The sequence below is a fragment of the Canis lupus genome, chromosome 17 (genome assembly GCF_011100685.1).
Source record: "Canis lupus familiaris isolate Mischka breed German Shepherd chromosome 17, alternate assembly UU_Cfam_GSD_1.0, whole genome shotgun sequence".
NCBI classification, from domain to species: Eukaryota; Metazoa; Chordata; class Mammalia; order Carnivora; family Canidae; genus Canis; species Canis lupus.
The window spans coordinates 15,443,343-15,459,769 of record NC_049238.1 but is presented as its reverse complement, the minus strand read 5'-3'; the positions used below and the strand labels follow the sequence as shown (position 1 = coordinate 15,459,769).

General features: G+C 49.8%; 1 protein-coding gene across 7 annotated transcripts; it reads right to left on the bottom strand.

Annotated features, from left to right (window-relative positions):
* Positions 1 to 1,267: 1,267 nt before the first annotated feature.
* On the bottom strand, positions 1,268 to 16,158 carry LOC482987 (b(0,+)-type amino acid transporter 1-like). 7 transcript variants are annotated; one of them, XM_038560871.1, is made up of 7 exons: positions 15,341 to 16,139; positions 10,598 to 10,731; positions 10,293 to 10,422; positions 9,001 to 9,125; positions 7,293 to 7,377; positions 2,426 to 2,492; positions 1,469 to 1,786 (listed from the first exon to the last, which is right to left on the bottom strand). In XM_038560871.1, the coding sequence occupies exons 1-6, from the start codon at positions 16,091 to 16,093 to the stop codon at positions 2,451 to 2,453; spliced, it is 1,269 nt and encodes a 422-aa protein (XP_038416799.1). In that variant the 5' UTR covers positions 16,094 to 16,139; the 3' UTR covers positions 1,469 to 1,786; positions 2,426 to 2,450. The 7 variants fall into 7 exon arrangements, with proteins under 7 accessions (XP_038416798.1, XP_038416799.1, XP_038416800.1 ...); XM_038560872.1 differs by lacking the exons at positions 1,469 to 1,786; positions 2,426 to 2,492 and adding an exon at positions 5,918 to 6,781 and having other exon boundaries at positions 15,341 to 15,771; positions 16,066 to 16,158; XM_038560868.1 differs by lacking the exons at positions 1,469 to 1,786; positions 2,426 to 2,492 and adding an exon at positions 5,918 to 6,781 and having other exon boundaries at positions 15,341 to 15,439; positions 15,560 to 16,138.
* Positions 16,159 to 16,427: the final 269 nt, after the last annotated feature.

The window sequence follows — 16,427 nt, the reverse complement described above, 5'->3', positions numbered from 1 at the left end:
TGTCCCTCTTCCCTATTTCCATGGACCATAACACATTCACCAAGTTCCCCAGGCTCAAAGCTTGAGAGTCATGGTGACATCCCCTTCCCACAACCCAGACCAGGCCCATCTCCCTCTGCTGTGCGTCTCAGACCCACCCGTGCCCCTCACACCTCCTGCTGCCTCCCCAGCTTCCCTGCAAAGCCACCTGCATCCTCAAACCCTTTCAGCACCAGGAGGCAGGGGCATCTCCCGAGGGCCACTGTCCTCTCCAAAGCTGCAGCTGAACTCAAGCCCGAATGTTTCCCTTGGACCCCTTTACCTGAGCCAGAGGTCCCGCCACCCTTCCCTCCCTGGGTCCTGCATGTGCTCCCTGGGCCACCTGTCAGGCCCTGTCATACTCCCAGAGCAGACTGGCCCCAGGACCATCTCTTGCCGGAGCTTGAGGCCAGGGACCCAGACTTCTCCGTTTCCCCAAGAGATGGTTGGAATCTCCCCACCTGGGGCTACACTCAGGGCCACTCTCTGGGCTGCGACAATGAACAGTCGTGAGCAGTACCAGCATCAATGAATCCCAGGCAGAGATGGCCCCTGGAGCTGGTCTCAGGATCACCCAGCCTCGTGTGTCCCCCTCACAGCCCCCAGGGCCCGAGGGAGGGCTCAGGACATGCCTGGGAGGCCCAGTGACAAATAGCTATCTTTTTTTTTTTTAAAGATTTTATTTATTTATTCATGAGAGACACACAGAGAGAGGCAGAGACACAGGCAGAGGGAGAAGCAGGCCATGCAGGGAGCCCAATGCGGGACTCAATCCCGGGTCTCCAGGATCATGCTCTGGGCCGAAGGCAGGTGCAAAACCGCTGAGCCACCCAGGGATCCCCAAGCGGCTATCTTTCTATTCAGCTCCAGTCTCACCATCTGTTTCTCTGCCTTTTCATCTGACCAGATCACCAGGAATTGCTGATAGACTGATCTGACCGCCCTGAATGGGAAACACTCTAAAGATGCCATTTACTTTTACACTCAGATATATGTCTGCGTGGGACACCTTGGTGGCTCAGTGGTTGAGCATCTGCTTTTGGCTCAGGTCATGATCCCTGGGTCCTGGGATCAAGTCCCGCATGGAGCTCCCTGCAGAGAGGCCTATGTCTCTGCCTCTCTCTGCATCTCTCATGAATAAATAAATAAAATCTTAAAAAAAAATAAATCTATCTTTTCTGTTCTACTTTTGCATTATGTTTTAAAGATAGCTTTGTTTCTGGCCTTCTTTCTGAGGGGCTTGAAAAGGCCTTTGGATCAAAACAATAAGATTCTAACTTTTCTTTTATGTGTATAATATCACATAATTTTCCACCTCTAAAAACTGTATAGCATTTCTGGATCTAAAATGAAAAGCATAGATATACAAATCCAAACCTTATCCCAAGAAAAGATGTTTCCTAAGGGGACATAGAGATGGCTTGCAAAATGTTTTTTTTTAATTTATTTAGCAATTTTAATAGCTCCCAAATGCTTTATACTGACTCCCAAGAGTGTGACAATGAACAGTCGTGAGCAGCACCAGGATCAATGAATCCTGATTATATAACAGACCCTGGCCAGGTGGCGGGGAGACAGTGTAAAAGATATTTTAAAGAAATTTCTGAGATTCTTCATTTTACAAAAAGTTTCAATCCAGAGCATGTATAAATGAAGCAAATCAAAAGTGATGATGTCAGAGCATCTATATTCCATAGACATTCTGTAGTTCACAAAGGTCACAGTCCATGTCACAATAGCTTTATGGTTTAGATGTATCTTCCTACACCTAAAACATAGATTTCATTTATAGCAAAAAATAATGGCAAACAGTAATTCAGGAGGAGGACTATAGCATAGAACAAACAAAGATGATTCGGGAAGAAAGAAGGTGCCTGCTTTTGGATCATCACTTTTCTATACAACCAAGTGGTCCCTCTAGCTTTGCTTGTATTGTAATAAGACCAGAGAATATCCATGGACAATAGGCCAATAATACCAGGCATCCATTAAAAAGAGATGATATAAAAGAGAGATATAAAAATACTTTTTTATACAAAAAGTCTTAAAAAGTTCTCCCACATTAAGCATTAAGGAATTTTTAGAAAACTCTAGAGTATAGCCCATTGCTATCTTAAAAGGAATAAGGGATGCCTGGGTGGCTTAGCAGTTGAGTGCCTTCGGCTCAGGGCATGATTCTGGGGTCCAGGATCGAGTCCTGCATTGGGATCCTTGCAGGGAGCCTACTTCTCTTCTCCCTCTGCCTATGTCTCTGCCTCTCTCTCTCTCTCTCTCTCTGAGTCTCTCATGAATAAATAAATAAAATATTTTTTTTAAAAAGGGGGGATGTGTCAGTTTATGCTTATCTGTGTGCATTGGAGTTATGTCTCAAAGTAATGATCTTCTGGCTTTTGTAATGTATGTTTACCTCCTTCTGTCTTCCTCACTGGTACTCAAGGGCAGGGCTGGACAGTTTTTCTTTCTTCAGTGCACACCTAGGCAGGAACAAAGATTCAAAAGCCCTCACTAGCAAAACTTCTTTTGGGCATATTTGCAGAACCAGTTTTTCTTCCCTCAGAGGCAAAATAAGACTGTGTGACTGTGGAAAGTAAGGAAAGAAAATGAGGGCAGGGGCAGGGGGAAGGTGGCCAGGAGCAAAAGGACAGGGAACACAAACGCAACCAAGGGATCACTGATGTGAGAGGGATGAGGAGAGACAGCCCGGAGACCAGGGAGAGGATGACCTCACATCACATGTGGTCTCCTTGGCAACTCTCAAAGTGAGGCCCATCTCAATTGGTCAGCAGTCCTGGGCACTTGTAAGCCTCATGAATAGAGGAGGGATGCACAGTCAGGACGGGCCAGATTATGCTGCAGTAACAAACATCCCCCAATCTCAGTGGTTTAAATAACAAAAGTTAATTTTGCTCACACTCCATGCCCAGGTAGGGTTGGCTGTGGGCTGGCCCTGCAGCATCCCATCATTGTATCAGGACCCAGGCTAACAGAGCAGCCATGAGAACACTGCCAGCCACCAAAGCAGAGGGAAATGGAAAATGCAGGAAATTGTGCACTGGCTCTTGAAGCTTCACCCTAGCAGTAACGTTCGTCATTTCAACTCACATTTTATAGACCAAATCAAGTGCTGGGGTTACATCTAAACTCCAAGGGGACAGGGAACTCTACAATCCTACCATGTGGTCAGAAGGAGAGCTAGAGGATAGTGAACAGTATGAATGATCACCACAGGGCACGCTTGGGTGGCTCGGTGGCTGAGTGTCTGCCTTTGGCTCAGGGTGTGATCTTGGGGTCCTGGGATCAAGTCCTGCATTGGGCTCCCTGCATGGAGTCTGCTTCTCCCTCTGCCTGTGTCTCTGCCTCTCTCTCTGTGTGTGTCCCTCATGAATACATAAATAAAATATTAAAAAAAAAAAAAGAATGACCACCACAGTAGAGGACTCAGACTTCTGGTCTGGGGACAGAGATATGAAAAGAGAACTGCTTCCCCTCAACAGGTAGAATTGAACAGGTTGTGATTACTCTAACAAGCAAAGAAAGCAGCAGTGGACTCTACCATGGTTTATGTGCACGTGCAGAAGCTTTCTGGAAGTAAGCAAGGAAACTTTTTGCACTGGAAATGGGGAGTGTGGAGTAAGAAATGTTGCCTTTTTACTTATATCCTTTGTAGTGTGAAAATTTAACCATGACATTCATTTGTATGGATTGATTTATGAAACTCAGTTTCCACTATTCTAAGTATTCAGCACAAGACAGTGTAATTGGTCAAAAGGAAGTCCAAAGAATTGAGTGCTTATAACTGGGAATAGCCAGGCTCTGACCCAAACAGAAACATCCAGATGTTGTTGGGTGGACCTAGGGTTAAAGAACACTGCCCTTCCCCCAGGAACCCAGCCAGCACCTGCCCCACACATTTCCTGGAATTTATTGCTTCTCTAGAAGAAACAGTGAGGACTCTGACCTGGTCCCCAAGACTCAGAACAGTTTTTTTCCAATCCAAAGGCCAGCATCATGACATTTACTATGTCATCTCTGATTATAGAAGATAAGTAACAATGGAAATCATGGTCTTGACTTGGAGCAAGGAAGTCCAATATACTAATTTCTTAAGAAATCTCAGATTTCCATCAAGGATCACTTCCCACTACTATTCCGGGACCCAGGAGGGGGGGTCTGGGGCAAAACAGGAGCTCAAGGAGGATGTCCTGGGAAATTGCAAAGAGCAGGAAGCTGTCCTCTCAGAGCCTGGCCTTGGGGACCCTTTGCACCATCACAAAAGGACTGTGAGCCCAAAGGCAGTTGGTTATGGGAAGGATGAGAAGACTGAGTCACAAACTGAGACACAGCCTAACTGGAGGGCAAGACCCAAGGCCAAGCCTGTGATGGTTCAGCTCCCCTCTCTGTTTCCCACCCCTAGGCATGCATCCACTGCCAGCTGGACGCGATTGCTCAAGGCTTGGGAGATGTCCCCGTTCCTTAGAGAACCTTCTCAGGATATGGTCTGGGAGCCCAGGGCAGACCAGGCATGATGGGGAAAAAAGCCATGCATGCAAATCCTAAAAAATATAACTGTGATGCATTCCCCCATTGTTCAGTGTGTACTGGGGGACAGCACAGATAAAGAGTTCACAGTTCAGAAGGGAGGTATAACAAAAAAGAAATATTAGGTCTTTGTCCCCAGTTCCTAGCACACAGCTCCCAAAGCATTAGAATCTCTGGAGTGATGGTTGTCTTTTGTATGCTATTGAAGAGGACTAATGGATAGGGGCCCCAGACAGCTTCCGGATGGGGGCTGGTTTCCAGAAAGTCCAAGACAGATGAACGGTTGAAACTTTCTGCCCTACCCCCACCTCTGACCTCTGGGGAGGGCCAAGGGGCTGGAGATTGAATTCAATCACCATGGCCAACGATTAATCCACCTACATAAATGGAACTTCCATAAAAACTTCTAAAGGACAGATTTCAGAGAGTTTCCAGGTTGAGTGGACACATCAAGGCGCCAGGAGGGTGACACAGCCAAAGGGAGCATAGCATGGAAGCTCCACACCCCTTCCCCTGTGCCTTCCCCCGTGCATCTCTTCCACTGGGCTGCTCCCCAGTTGTATCTTTCATAATGAACTGGCAATAGCAAGTAAGGAAAGTGTTTTTCCAGAGTCCTGAGTCATTCTAGCAAGTGACTGACCATGGAGGGAGGGGCTGTCACCAAGCTGGGCAGAAGCACGGGTGATCGAGGGACCCGATGTTAAGACCGGTGTCTGCACCTGGTGCCTGAGTCCTTTAGCTTTGGGGGTCTGTATTACCTCAGATAGTGCAGAACTGAACGGAATCACTGGACACCCGTTTGGTGTTGGGGAAAATGGAGAAGTGGTTGATGTGAGAAGAAAACTTAACAGAAAGAGCTTGTGGGAGCCTTTTCCATATCCGGGCGGTAAAATGAAAGCCATACATAGGTCTCTTGGCCCAGCTGCGGGGGGGGGGGGGGGGGGGGGGGGGGGGGGGCTGAGCAGAGTCCCTGCCCCTCCTCTTTTGGATGCCCTCCCTTCCCTGAAGGACTCAGAAGCTGCACCCCCAGCCTTTCCAAGCGCTGCCGTCATCCTTCCTGTCCCGTATTTTCACCTGGGCAGCAAGATATCTCTGCCCTCTTGCCTCTCTCTAGTCCTACAACCACATTGGCCTGCTGAGGTCAGTTCTAACTTTACATCCTTTCTTCTAGAATTTTGACTGTCCTCCCTTTCACCCAAAGCCAATAGAATCCCTCCCTCCCAGGGATCCGGCTCTTGCCTCTTTCTCTGTTCAAGCTGGTTGGCAGCTTTAAATAGGAACTAAAGTAGCACGTCTTCCTGAGGAAGTTTTTTCAGACTCAGAGCTTTTCCATTTGCAAGAAACAAGAACTCACTCCAACTCACCTGAGCCAAAATTGGAAATTTATTACAAGGTATCAAGTTGTCCTAGACAATCAAAAAGCAGGAAGGGCAGTCAGATGGCAGCTGGGCCCTGGAAGGACAGAAGCCAGAACTGGAAAGCAGCCAAGGATGGAGGCTGTCGCCTGCTCAGATCATTCCCCCAGCTCGTGGGGATCATATAATTTCTCAACACTATTTCGCGATGTATCTCCATTCCTCTCTCCACAGGCGCTTTCTCTACTCTGCCCAGATTATGGAAGATGGTCCCACACAGATCCCAGAATTTACCATTGTCAGGTCAGGCAACCATCAGAATTCTAACTCCAAAATCTCCAAGGAAGGGAAAGTATTTCATGCTGCCCACCTGGAATATCAAATAGCTATACCCGGAGAGGCAGCCCTGCGATACCAATGTGGCTATGAGATCCCCTTGCATTGGAGGAGCAGTTCTTAGAGAAAGGGGGATGCTGTCCTGGTTGGATACCCCCAAAACTTCGCGATAGCTGTATTTAGCATCCCAGTCGCTTATTGGAATTATGCATAGTCAACCTACAGAAAAGCTGGCAAGACCACTTGTGTGGGGGTAGAGGTGTTGCAGCAAGGAGGGCAGTGCACACCTGTCCAGTCCTTTAGTCAACGTTTTTAATGGCTGGAGCAACTTCCAGGAGCAGCTGGAGGTACATGGTGGCCATCTGCAACCACTTGGGCTGGCACTGGAAGTGGACAAGCAGAAAATAGACCGGGATGCCACTGAGCAGGAACAGGAAGATGTATAGGAACTCAATCTGGGGGTGGTCGATGATGGGTGCCAGCACCAGGTAGAGAGAAGCAAGGAGCATGATGACAGGGATGACGGTGGGGACCTGCCAAGGACACAGAGACCTGAATGATGGAGAGGTACTGGACATGGTGTATGGCACCTGGGCTCTGTCCCTCCTGCCTGCCTGCCTGTTGTTTCCACCTGCCACCAGTTCCCTTCTTCCAGTCCCTGCCATCATAGCTTGGCTAGCCAGAAAAGCCACCTGCCAGCTTACAGGGGGCCATCCAAGGAGCAGGAGCTTTGGGACCCAGCTTGACCTCCTCTCTGAGAGGAGATTCTTGTGAATCCTACTGTGTGTGAGCATCCTCTCGGCATGTGTCTCCTGCTATTCTCCCTCAGGGTCCTCCAGAGAAGTGAATCCCCAATAAGCAGAATCGATGCCTTGTGATCCAGCTGTCCCTCACCCGCCAGGAAATACAGAAATTTTCTAGCAAATATGACAGTGGCCACCTCTTACATTCTTTCTCTAGGCCCCATAGGGGCTGTGATCCAATAATCTGCTTCATGCAACAGCCTAGGGTTGAAAAAAGCCCAATGTTTATTCCAAAGTCTACCTTGTAAGGTCGAGGAAGGTTCTTCTTCATCCGCAAGTACAAGAGACAGCTAATGGTAGTTCCATAGGTGATCCAGCCAAGAAAGCTGAAAGGCAAACAGAAGCTGCTCACTACTGGGCCCTGCCCGGGGTGGGCCTAGCAGATGCAAACCTGGGGCAGAAGTACAAGCCCATCAGGGGCCTTTCAGCCACCTGCAGGTGCCCTTGTCCATGCAGACTAAGGAAAGAAGATGGCAAGGCTGGAGTTCCAAGGACAAGAATGCCCTGGAGGGTATTCCTGCCTCCTTCATCTTCAGTCACAAAGTGACACGTACACAAGCCCAGACACCCACTTAGCTTCAGATCAGGCCTTCTTTGTCCCTGGCTGAACAGAAGAGGACAGTTTTCAAAGGAAGGGAGGAGCATCTGCTTGTCCAGAAAAAAGAGTGATGGAATCTCAAGAAAGTCTGTGCTCTCCTCAAGGACCAGCGCATTCACAGCAGGTCCTCCTACCTTAGAGTTGGTGATAGGGTAGGCTGTTGAGCACCCAGACAATCCCCTGGCCTCTGCCTTCTCCAGGGTAGGTAGTGGAGTGACTGATGTAGGTCTGATGAAAGCTTCATCGACCTTGGAGTCAGGGTCCAGACCAGGCCATCTCTTGAGGTGGTCAAGACCGGGAGACTTTGTGTTCTTATGGGGATGGATCATCCCAACATTCTCACTCATTCTCAGTCACATTCCCCAATCTCAGCCTAAAGAAACCCTGGGCTCATCGTGGGTTTGATTTTATTCTCACCATGTAATGATTTTATCCTTTCTCATGGGAAAAAGACAACAAGAAAAACCAGGTCTATTACTTAATGTTCTGAAGAAAGTCACATCAGGCACCACGTATCCTGTTCCAGAAGATTAGTTTTACTTATGACAACAAGGAAGAGAGCACACGATGCGTGAACAATTACTCTGAGAACTCCCTCTGCACCCCGACACTCGCTTGCCTGTTAGTATGAGGACATGCCCGCTGAACCTGCTTCAGATGAGGTCATAAAATTATGGCTGGATGGCACAATAGCCTATCATTTCTACCCCAGGGAAGGTAATAAAGGGGATCAGAACATCTCCCCACTTCAAGGCAATCACTGATTATACCTTCCCAACTTGCTTGTGGGTCTGCCTTGAGTTTGCTAGAGATATGCTGGGTCAGGGTCCTGAGCACAGATCACACTATAAAGGGAAGATCACAGCACAGCCGAGGGCTACAAGTAGTAGTGAGTAAAGCCCAAAGATAGCTTTAACACGACCCCAGCGACAGAATAATGGAACAAGGTGGAATAAAACATGACAAAGATAACACAAGCCTTTTACTTGTCTGCCTCTTGGTCAAACATTTGTCTCATTGAATTTTTGGAAACAGGGCAAGAGAGGAGGGAGCTACATTTAATTTTGGAAATATAACTGGGAGGGAATGGCTGAAATGTGTGTGCATGTGCTGGAACCCTGAGCTCAGGCTTCTAGAAGAGTGCATGCACATATGCATGTATATATATAGGCATATATGTCATAATTACATGTAGGGGCTTCCAGAAGTGTGCACGCGCGTGTTTACATACATACATGATTGTGCATGAATGTGCACACAGAAGGGACTTCTATATACATGTATGAATGTATGTGAGTATGCACACAAAGGGGCCCTGAGATACCCACCATGGGAGGACAGTCTCACTTGCCTCAAGAAGTTCACGATGGTGCTGAAGTTTCCTGGGATGACCAGGACCAGAGCCACTGCGGCGGTAAACATCAGTGCCGGAGTTGGTGTGAGGCGATGCACATGAACCATAGACAGAAGTTGGGGCTGGGAGCAAAGCCGGGTGTCAGGCAGCCCCCCAAGGCAGCCACAGCAGGTATCGGCTCTGGAAAGCTCCCAGTCCTCCTCCCCCACCAAACTCTCTCTGGACACCAGCAGGCCCAACCTCATGGTCCCCAGTCTACACAGCTTCCTGATGTAGGCCCCACTTGGAGTGACACCAGGCCCGGGGTGCAGTGTGGGGGGCTTGTCTCTCCAAGGCAGCCAAGACCCAAATAGCTTAGGATGTGGGCTGGAGTGTAGAGAGCTGAAGCAGGGGCCTGGCCAGGTGGTTCATCTTCTTATTGGTCATCCCCAAGACAGGAAGAGGGACCAAGGGTGGGAAGACAGAAGAGTAGGGAGGAGAGGGGAGGACAGTTAGGGACGGAGCATGGAGTGGGATTGCGGGTTATTGTGGTAGATTGTATTATTACTCAGCAAATAGGCTCCATCTCCCACCTCTGTAGGGGAAAGATGTTCTAATTCCTCATCCATTGATGCTGGGCTTGGCCAATGAAAGGTGAGCAGGAGTAACACAGCAGAGGCTCAAAATACGCTTTGGCTTGGTCTCTTGAACCCCTGCCACCTGCTCCAGGCAAAAATATGCTTTGGCCTGGGTCCCTGGGACAAGAACAGCCTCACAGTGCCAAACGAGAAAATCTGAACAACAACCCCAGCCTGGAGCAGAGCCACAGTGGCCCCAGGGACTGATGAGCACCATGAAATGTTTGCTGTCGTAAGCCCCTGAGATCTGGGCGTTATCTTTTATTGAGCATCATTGCTGCAAAAGCTACAAGAGGGACAGAGTTCCTGGGGGAATGGCCTGAGTGTACACATTGACTCTGCTCCTGTGGCTCTGCCCTGCTGGCCCCACCCCCCTGGAGTGCACCAACATCTTCGTCACCTACAGGCTCCACAGTGTGACCCAGTATGGTGATCTCCCAAAACCTGAAGTCAAAAGACTGGAATTGAGATCGAAGATGCGTGGGATGCTTTAATCCCATTCTTAGAGAGAAGAGGGCTATGTCCTGTAGGGGAAGTCCTGGGGGCGGGGGTGGGGGGGAGCGGTGCGGGCTAAAGAACTAAGCTCAGGCAGGAGAAAGCTTAGCCTTTGCAGCCCTTCCAACGCCCTCCTGCAGCCCCACCACCTTGCCCGGCCCGGACCCCATCTCTCACCATGTGGCCTTCTCTTGCAGCCACATAGCACACACGGCTTCCACCGAAGAATGTCCCATTGGTAGAGCCAAGTGTCGAGAGGGTGACAGCCAAGGGTACCAGCCAGGCCCAGTCCCCCAGCACCTGGTTCCTAGGACAGTAGAGGAATCAAGGGAAGAAACTCCAGCAGCAAACTGGAAGGCAACCACAAGGAAACAGAGCAAGCAAAACCACTAGTGGCACGTTGAAATCCACACAGGGCACTGTCCTTCCCCAACCTGGATTGTCTGCCCGGGGCCAGGGAACGCGTCACTTGACTCACTCACCCCCAGCTCACGGCCATAGCATCAGAGGAAAGGAGTTCATTGGGTGACAACACTAGCAGGTAACTGATGTTGACCAGGAGGTACAGGCTGGTGACCAGAGGGATGGCGATCATCAGCGCCCACACCAGGTTTTGCTGCAGAGAGCCGGGAGAAAGGCCACATGTTAGCAGATGAGTTCCTTCTCAGGCCCCCAGAACGAGCTGGTCAGTGCAGTGCTGAGCTCATCCTGGCTACAGGGAACATGCCAGGCCCTGGGGACCACTCGGGCTGTGTGCTCACAGTCCCATGCCATGGACTCACAAACAGCGGGTGTGCTAGGAGGCCATGAGGGACACTAGGCAGTCACAGCAGTGCAGGGACCCAGGAGCTGTGCCCAAAACTTCCAGAATGAGTAGGGCCTTATACTGGGCTCTCCTTGAAGAATGAAAGAGATTCAGGCAGGTGGGAATGGGAGGCATTCCCAGGAGGGGCAACCGTGAGAGCAGAGGCAAGAAAGCTAAAGGTCTTCATTCCTGGCTGTTTATTGAACTTTGCAACTGGAATATTCCAAGACCACCATGCCAACCCTGCCTAGTCTCTGGGTCTCCAGGACTCAGACCCGGACTGAGGGCCACGACTCCCAGGGGTTCCACCCTGTGCCCCCAGTCTCCTCACCAGGAAATTGGGGGTCACTGGGGATCTGTAAAGTGGGACTTCTCACTGCTCTGCCCCTCTGCAAGGGGTGAGGGTCAGCAACGAGGAGGGGAAAGGAAGGGCCTGGACACAGTGGCTGTGGGCACTCGGAAAGCCTATACTATTGGAGCCTCAGTGCCAGTCTGACCCATGGGCTCCCAATGAAGGTACTGAGGGGCGCCTGAGTGGCTCAGTAAGTTAAGTGTCCGACTTTTGGTTTCAGCTCAGGTCATGATCTCAGGGTCATGAGATCGAGCCCTGTGTTGGGCTCTGCGCTCAGTGCAGAATCTGTTTGAGATTCTCTCCCGTTACTCTGCCCCTCCTGCTTGTGTTCATTCTCTAACTCTCTCTCTCAAATAAACAAATAAATACTTTTTTTTAAAAAAGGTACTGAGCAACCATTCAATAAGAATGGAATAATCCATGAAAACTGGGTAAATCAGGGATCCCTGGGTGGCGCAGCGGTTTAGCGCCTGCCTTTGGCCCAGGGCGCGATCCTGGAGACCCAAGATCGAATCCCACGTCGGGCTCCCGGTGCATGGAGCCTGCTTCTCCCTCTGCCTGTGTCTCTGCCTCTCTCTCTCTGTGACTATCATAAATAAATAAAAATTAAAAAAAAAAACAACTGGGTAAATCAGAGTGTATTCCCTCCTGCTTCACACCCTCAGCCCTAGACGTCATTCGGAGCCAGAGGCAAATAGAAAGAAGGGGTCTCCCCAGGACCCAGAGATTCCCCAGGCGTGGGCCACCCTGGATAGACATCTTTAGACTCCAAGGTAGAGCCCACTTCAAAGTAGGAAAAGCATGTCTACAACACCCCCAGCCTCATCTTTCTCTAGATGTCCTTTAGCTTACCTTGTGAGGGGCAGGCAAGCACTGATGAGCCCAGAGCCTCTCCCCTCTGTACCCAAAGGGACACCAGAACCTGGCATTTCTGTTACTGACACAGTGTAACACGAAACGAAACAGAGATGAGGTCATTCTGCACCAAGAGGCAGGGAGGTCCAGCACAGAGCTGCCCCAGGAGGCCTGTACCACAGTCCCACTCAGACCTCCCTGCCCACCACGAGGTAGGGCCCTCTCCCATTTAAGCACCTGCCCCTGGTTAGCATATCTTCTACCCTCAACATTATATAAAAACCAATTTCCAGGGCACCTGGAGGCTCAGTCGATCAAGCGTCTGCCCAGAGTCCTGGATCATGCCCCACATCAGGCTCCCTGTTCCTCTGCCCCTCCCCACCCCTGCTCATTCTCTCTCTCTGTCTCAAAAAAGTAAATAAAATCTTTTAAAAAATAAAAAAATTGGGATGCCTGGGTGGCTCAGTGGTTGAGCGTCTGCCTTTGGCTCAGGTAATGATTCTCGGGTCCTGGGATCGAGCCCCGCATCGGGCTCCCCATAGGGAGCCTTCTTCTCCCTCTGCCTTTGTCTCTGCCTCTCTCTTTCTCTGTGTCTCTCATGAATAAATAAATAAAATCTTTTTAAAAAATAATTAATTAAAATTAAAAAATTTTAAAATAAAAAGCAATTTCCAGATCTCTCTGCCAGGACTAAGATCTCCCCACAGAAAACTCTGGAGGTGGGCATGGGGGCATGGAGGATAGAGTAGTGATCTCAGGGCCCATCCTCCATAAACACGCCCTGCATTTGAGACTTTCCAGGTCTCCTGCTTCCTGTCCACACTGCTTCCACGTGGCTGTTTGGCCACAAACCTCAACAGCCCTCAAGGCTCAGCTCTAGCTCTGCACTTGCAGGAGGCCTGCTTGACTGCCCTGCCTCACGGGGATCTCTTCTTTCTGAGTTCTAGCAGCAAGTGGAGGCAGCGCCCCAGCAAGCCTTATGATATCCAAGCCTCTGTCCCACCCTATCCTGTCCTCTAAGGGCAGGAGCCAGGTACGGTGACCAATTCAACCCAGTTTGCCTAAGACTTTCCTGCTTTTAGCACCGAAGTCTGGGATCCTTGAGAACTCCTCAGTCCCAGGGAACCAGGATGGTTGGTCAGCAGGCCTAGCAGGTCACGTGACAACCATGTGCAAGTGAAGCCAATAGGACAGCAATGGCTTCTCACATAAAATGGGTCCTTCCGGGGTGCATGGGTGGTTCAGTGGTTGAGTGTCTGCCTTTGGCCCAGGTCATGATCCTGGGGTCCTGGGATCGAGTCCCACATCGGGCTCACCACAGGGAGTCTGCTTCTCCCTCTGCCTATGTCTCTGCCTCTCTCTGTGTGTCTCTCTTGCATAAGTAAATAAAATCTTTTTTTTTTTTTTCAATGACTCCTTTCAGGTCCCCTCCAGCTCTCAAATCTGGGGACCTGGAAGCAAAAGAATTGCCTCCACCAAATGGTCATGGCCACAAATTTCTCATCTTCCCAGTCCTGAAAATGTGTCGTGCCTGGGTCCAGAAGAGGCCACTTATAGCAAAGATGGGCCAGTGAAGCAGAATCCTGGGTTGCCCCTCCTGAGGGCCCCATCATGGAAAGCCCTCAGCAGGCAAGCACCCACCATGCGTGACCCAGCCATCTGCCAAGTCACAGGGAAGGGGATCTCATATGCTTTTGAACTTGACATATCTTGGACAGCCCACCTGCCAGCTAAGCCCCAAGGTGCACCACAAGAACAGTGAGATTTTCTGGTTTCGTTCTTGAATACCTTAACTCTTTACTCAAATCCCAGGGCACATGGGCACAAACCTGGCCCAGGTTTGGCATAGGTTCAGCAGTTTCTTGAAAAAAAGTGTGAAACAGAGATATACTTAACATGTGCTTCAGAGAACAGAGAGCCAACATTTCAAATGCCCAGCATTCAGAGGCACGGCTTTGTTTTTGCTTTGAAACCCATATTCGTCAAAAATGCTCTACATACAGCTGAGTTCAGCAAATCACAACCTGTGGACCAAATCCAGCTGGCTGCTTGTTAATAAACGTTTACGGGAGCACAGCCACACTCATTTGTTTACCTATAACTTTTTCATGCTACAACAGAGTTGAGTAGTCTTGACAAAGACCTCAATGGCCCACAAAACCTAAAATATTAACTCTCTGGTCCTTTACAGAAAAAGTCGGCTAATCCACGCTATGTGGTGTGGGAGCTTGTCTCACTCATCTTTGGGCCCCTTGCTCTTTCCTGGGATCAGCTTTGAGCCCAGGGCCTGGGTTCCGAAGGAGAGTAGTCTACACCTGTGAACTGAATGAGCCAGTTGGTGTCCCCACCCTGTAGCCCATACCCTGCCCCAGAGCCAACCTGAGCACACACTAACCATTCACCTGAACTGACAGCTGTTGATGGCACTCCATCCACAATGATTATGCCATTTGATACCTTAAAGCCTCATCAGGTAAATGGAGCAGCTAATTATGATCCCGTTTCACAGGTAAGGAACTGAAGCACAAGAATTTATATACCAGAATAAAAGCTTGGTCCCAGGACTCTTGGCCCTCACTCATCTCTCTCTGCTCTTGGACTTCGGTCTCCAAGCTCCTTTTTTCCTCCCAAATTCTCCCAAACCTCACCCCCACTCCCCAGGGAGCCTTTATTGAGAGCTGAGACGTGTAATGACCCCTGAGCCAGCCCTGAGAATGTGGAGGAAAAGACTCAGTTCTCATTCTCTGAGAATTAAAGACTCTTGCAGGAAATAGCAGAAAACAAGTAGCAAACTAAGCAAATATATTTACAGCAAAGGGTTAATTACCATAGTAACTCAAAAGTCCACATGTTCAACTATCAGGACAGATAACAAGCTGAGTCACCAAGCATGGCCTCTCGCTGGTGGTATGACCTCAGAATCACTTCCCCCTTTCTACATCTCATGTGAAAAATAGAGGGGGACTGTACCTACCTCACAGGGCAAATGAGACCCTTGGTGTGATCCGATAAAATTCTGTGCCCACTTGAGAAGTTATGATTCATATAATTCCACAAACAAATTAAGCTAGACAGTGGGCTGGCATGCATGACTGCAAAAAGGGAGCCCCCACTTTCAGCTGATTTCTCATGGTTTTAGTCAGCTCAAATAACAATAATTGGAATTGCTGATGTTTGGAGATTTCACCCTCTGAAGAAGGATCACGGACTCACCTTTGGATTCTTGAGCTCCTCCAATACATAGTTGACATTATTCCAGCCATCAAAGGACCACAGGCCCTGGTAGAAGGCCATGCCGATGCGCCCGGCCTGCTGCGTGGTATTGTGGAAGGCAAACAGAAAGGCTTCCGTGTAGCCACGGCCCTGGCCCAGCACCACAGCCCCACCCCCCACGATGACCAGCAACGAGAATACTTTGGCAACCGTGCACACATTCATCAGCATGGTGGCCAGCCGCGAGCTCCAGCAGTTGACCAACGTCAGCAGCAGGATGCAGATGGCAGCCACAGCCTTGAGCACGGCTTGGGGCATCGAGGAGCAGCCCGGGTAAAAGGGAGCCACTGCATACTCAGCAAAGCTCAGAGAGACGGCGGCAATGGCAGCTGGCCTGACCAACAGCACAAATGTGTAGATAACCAGGAAGGCTGGCAAGGAACCAAAGATTTGCAAGATATAGGCATACTCCCCGCCAGATTTGGGAACCAGGGCCCCCAGCTCAGCATAGCACAGGGCACCCATCATGGCCAGGAGACCACAGACTGCCCAGACCACGAGACTGGCCCCAGGACTGCCCACATAGACCAAGACCCCCTGTGGGGACATGAAGATGCCAGAGCCGATCATACAGCCTGCAATCAGGGACACGGCACTCCACAAGCCAATCTCCCTCCTCAGCCTTAGCCCCGCACCGTCTGGCTCCCGTCCTGCCACCCCCTCACCACCATCTCTTTCCTGACTTCTCTCCATCTCAGGACTTCAATAGCTGTTGTGTCTAGTTGAGCAGAAGCAGATGCTCTGATAGGTAATTGTCTTGTGGGCTTCCTGCAGGAGTTAATGATTACACAATGCTTTGGGAAGGCTGAACCACAGACCAGACAATCAAGGCATGGCATTTAGAAGGGACTGAGCCTTCACTGATCTACCCGTCCCTGTCTGACTCACACTCCAGCACAGGCAATTTGCAGGAGCTATTTGCCAATGTAACCCAGGAAAGATCAAGAAAAGGAGAGAGGGATTTGGTAGAAATCCCTGCTGCTGCCCAATTCCACAACACTGTGTGTGGAATAAGAGTTGGATGAGT

What these genes read in the sequence shown, in the direction of transcription:
- LOC482987 (XM_038560867.1), bottom strand. Translation starts at nt 16,093, where the DNA reads ATGGAGAGAAGTCAGGAAAGAGATGGTGGTGAGGGGGTGGCAGGACGG. An exon ending in AGGAGCTCAAGAATCCAAAG is followed by an intron (nt 10,732 to 15,340) that starts GTGAGTCCGTGA and finishes GGCTCTCTGCAG; the next exon opens with CAAAACCTGGTGTGGGCGCT. An exon ending in GCTATGGCCGTGAGCTGGGG is followed by an intron (nt 10,423 to 10,597) that starts GTGAGTGAGTCA and finishes CTACTGTCCTAG; the next exon opens with GAACCAGGTGCTGGGGGACT.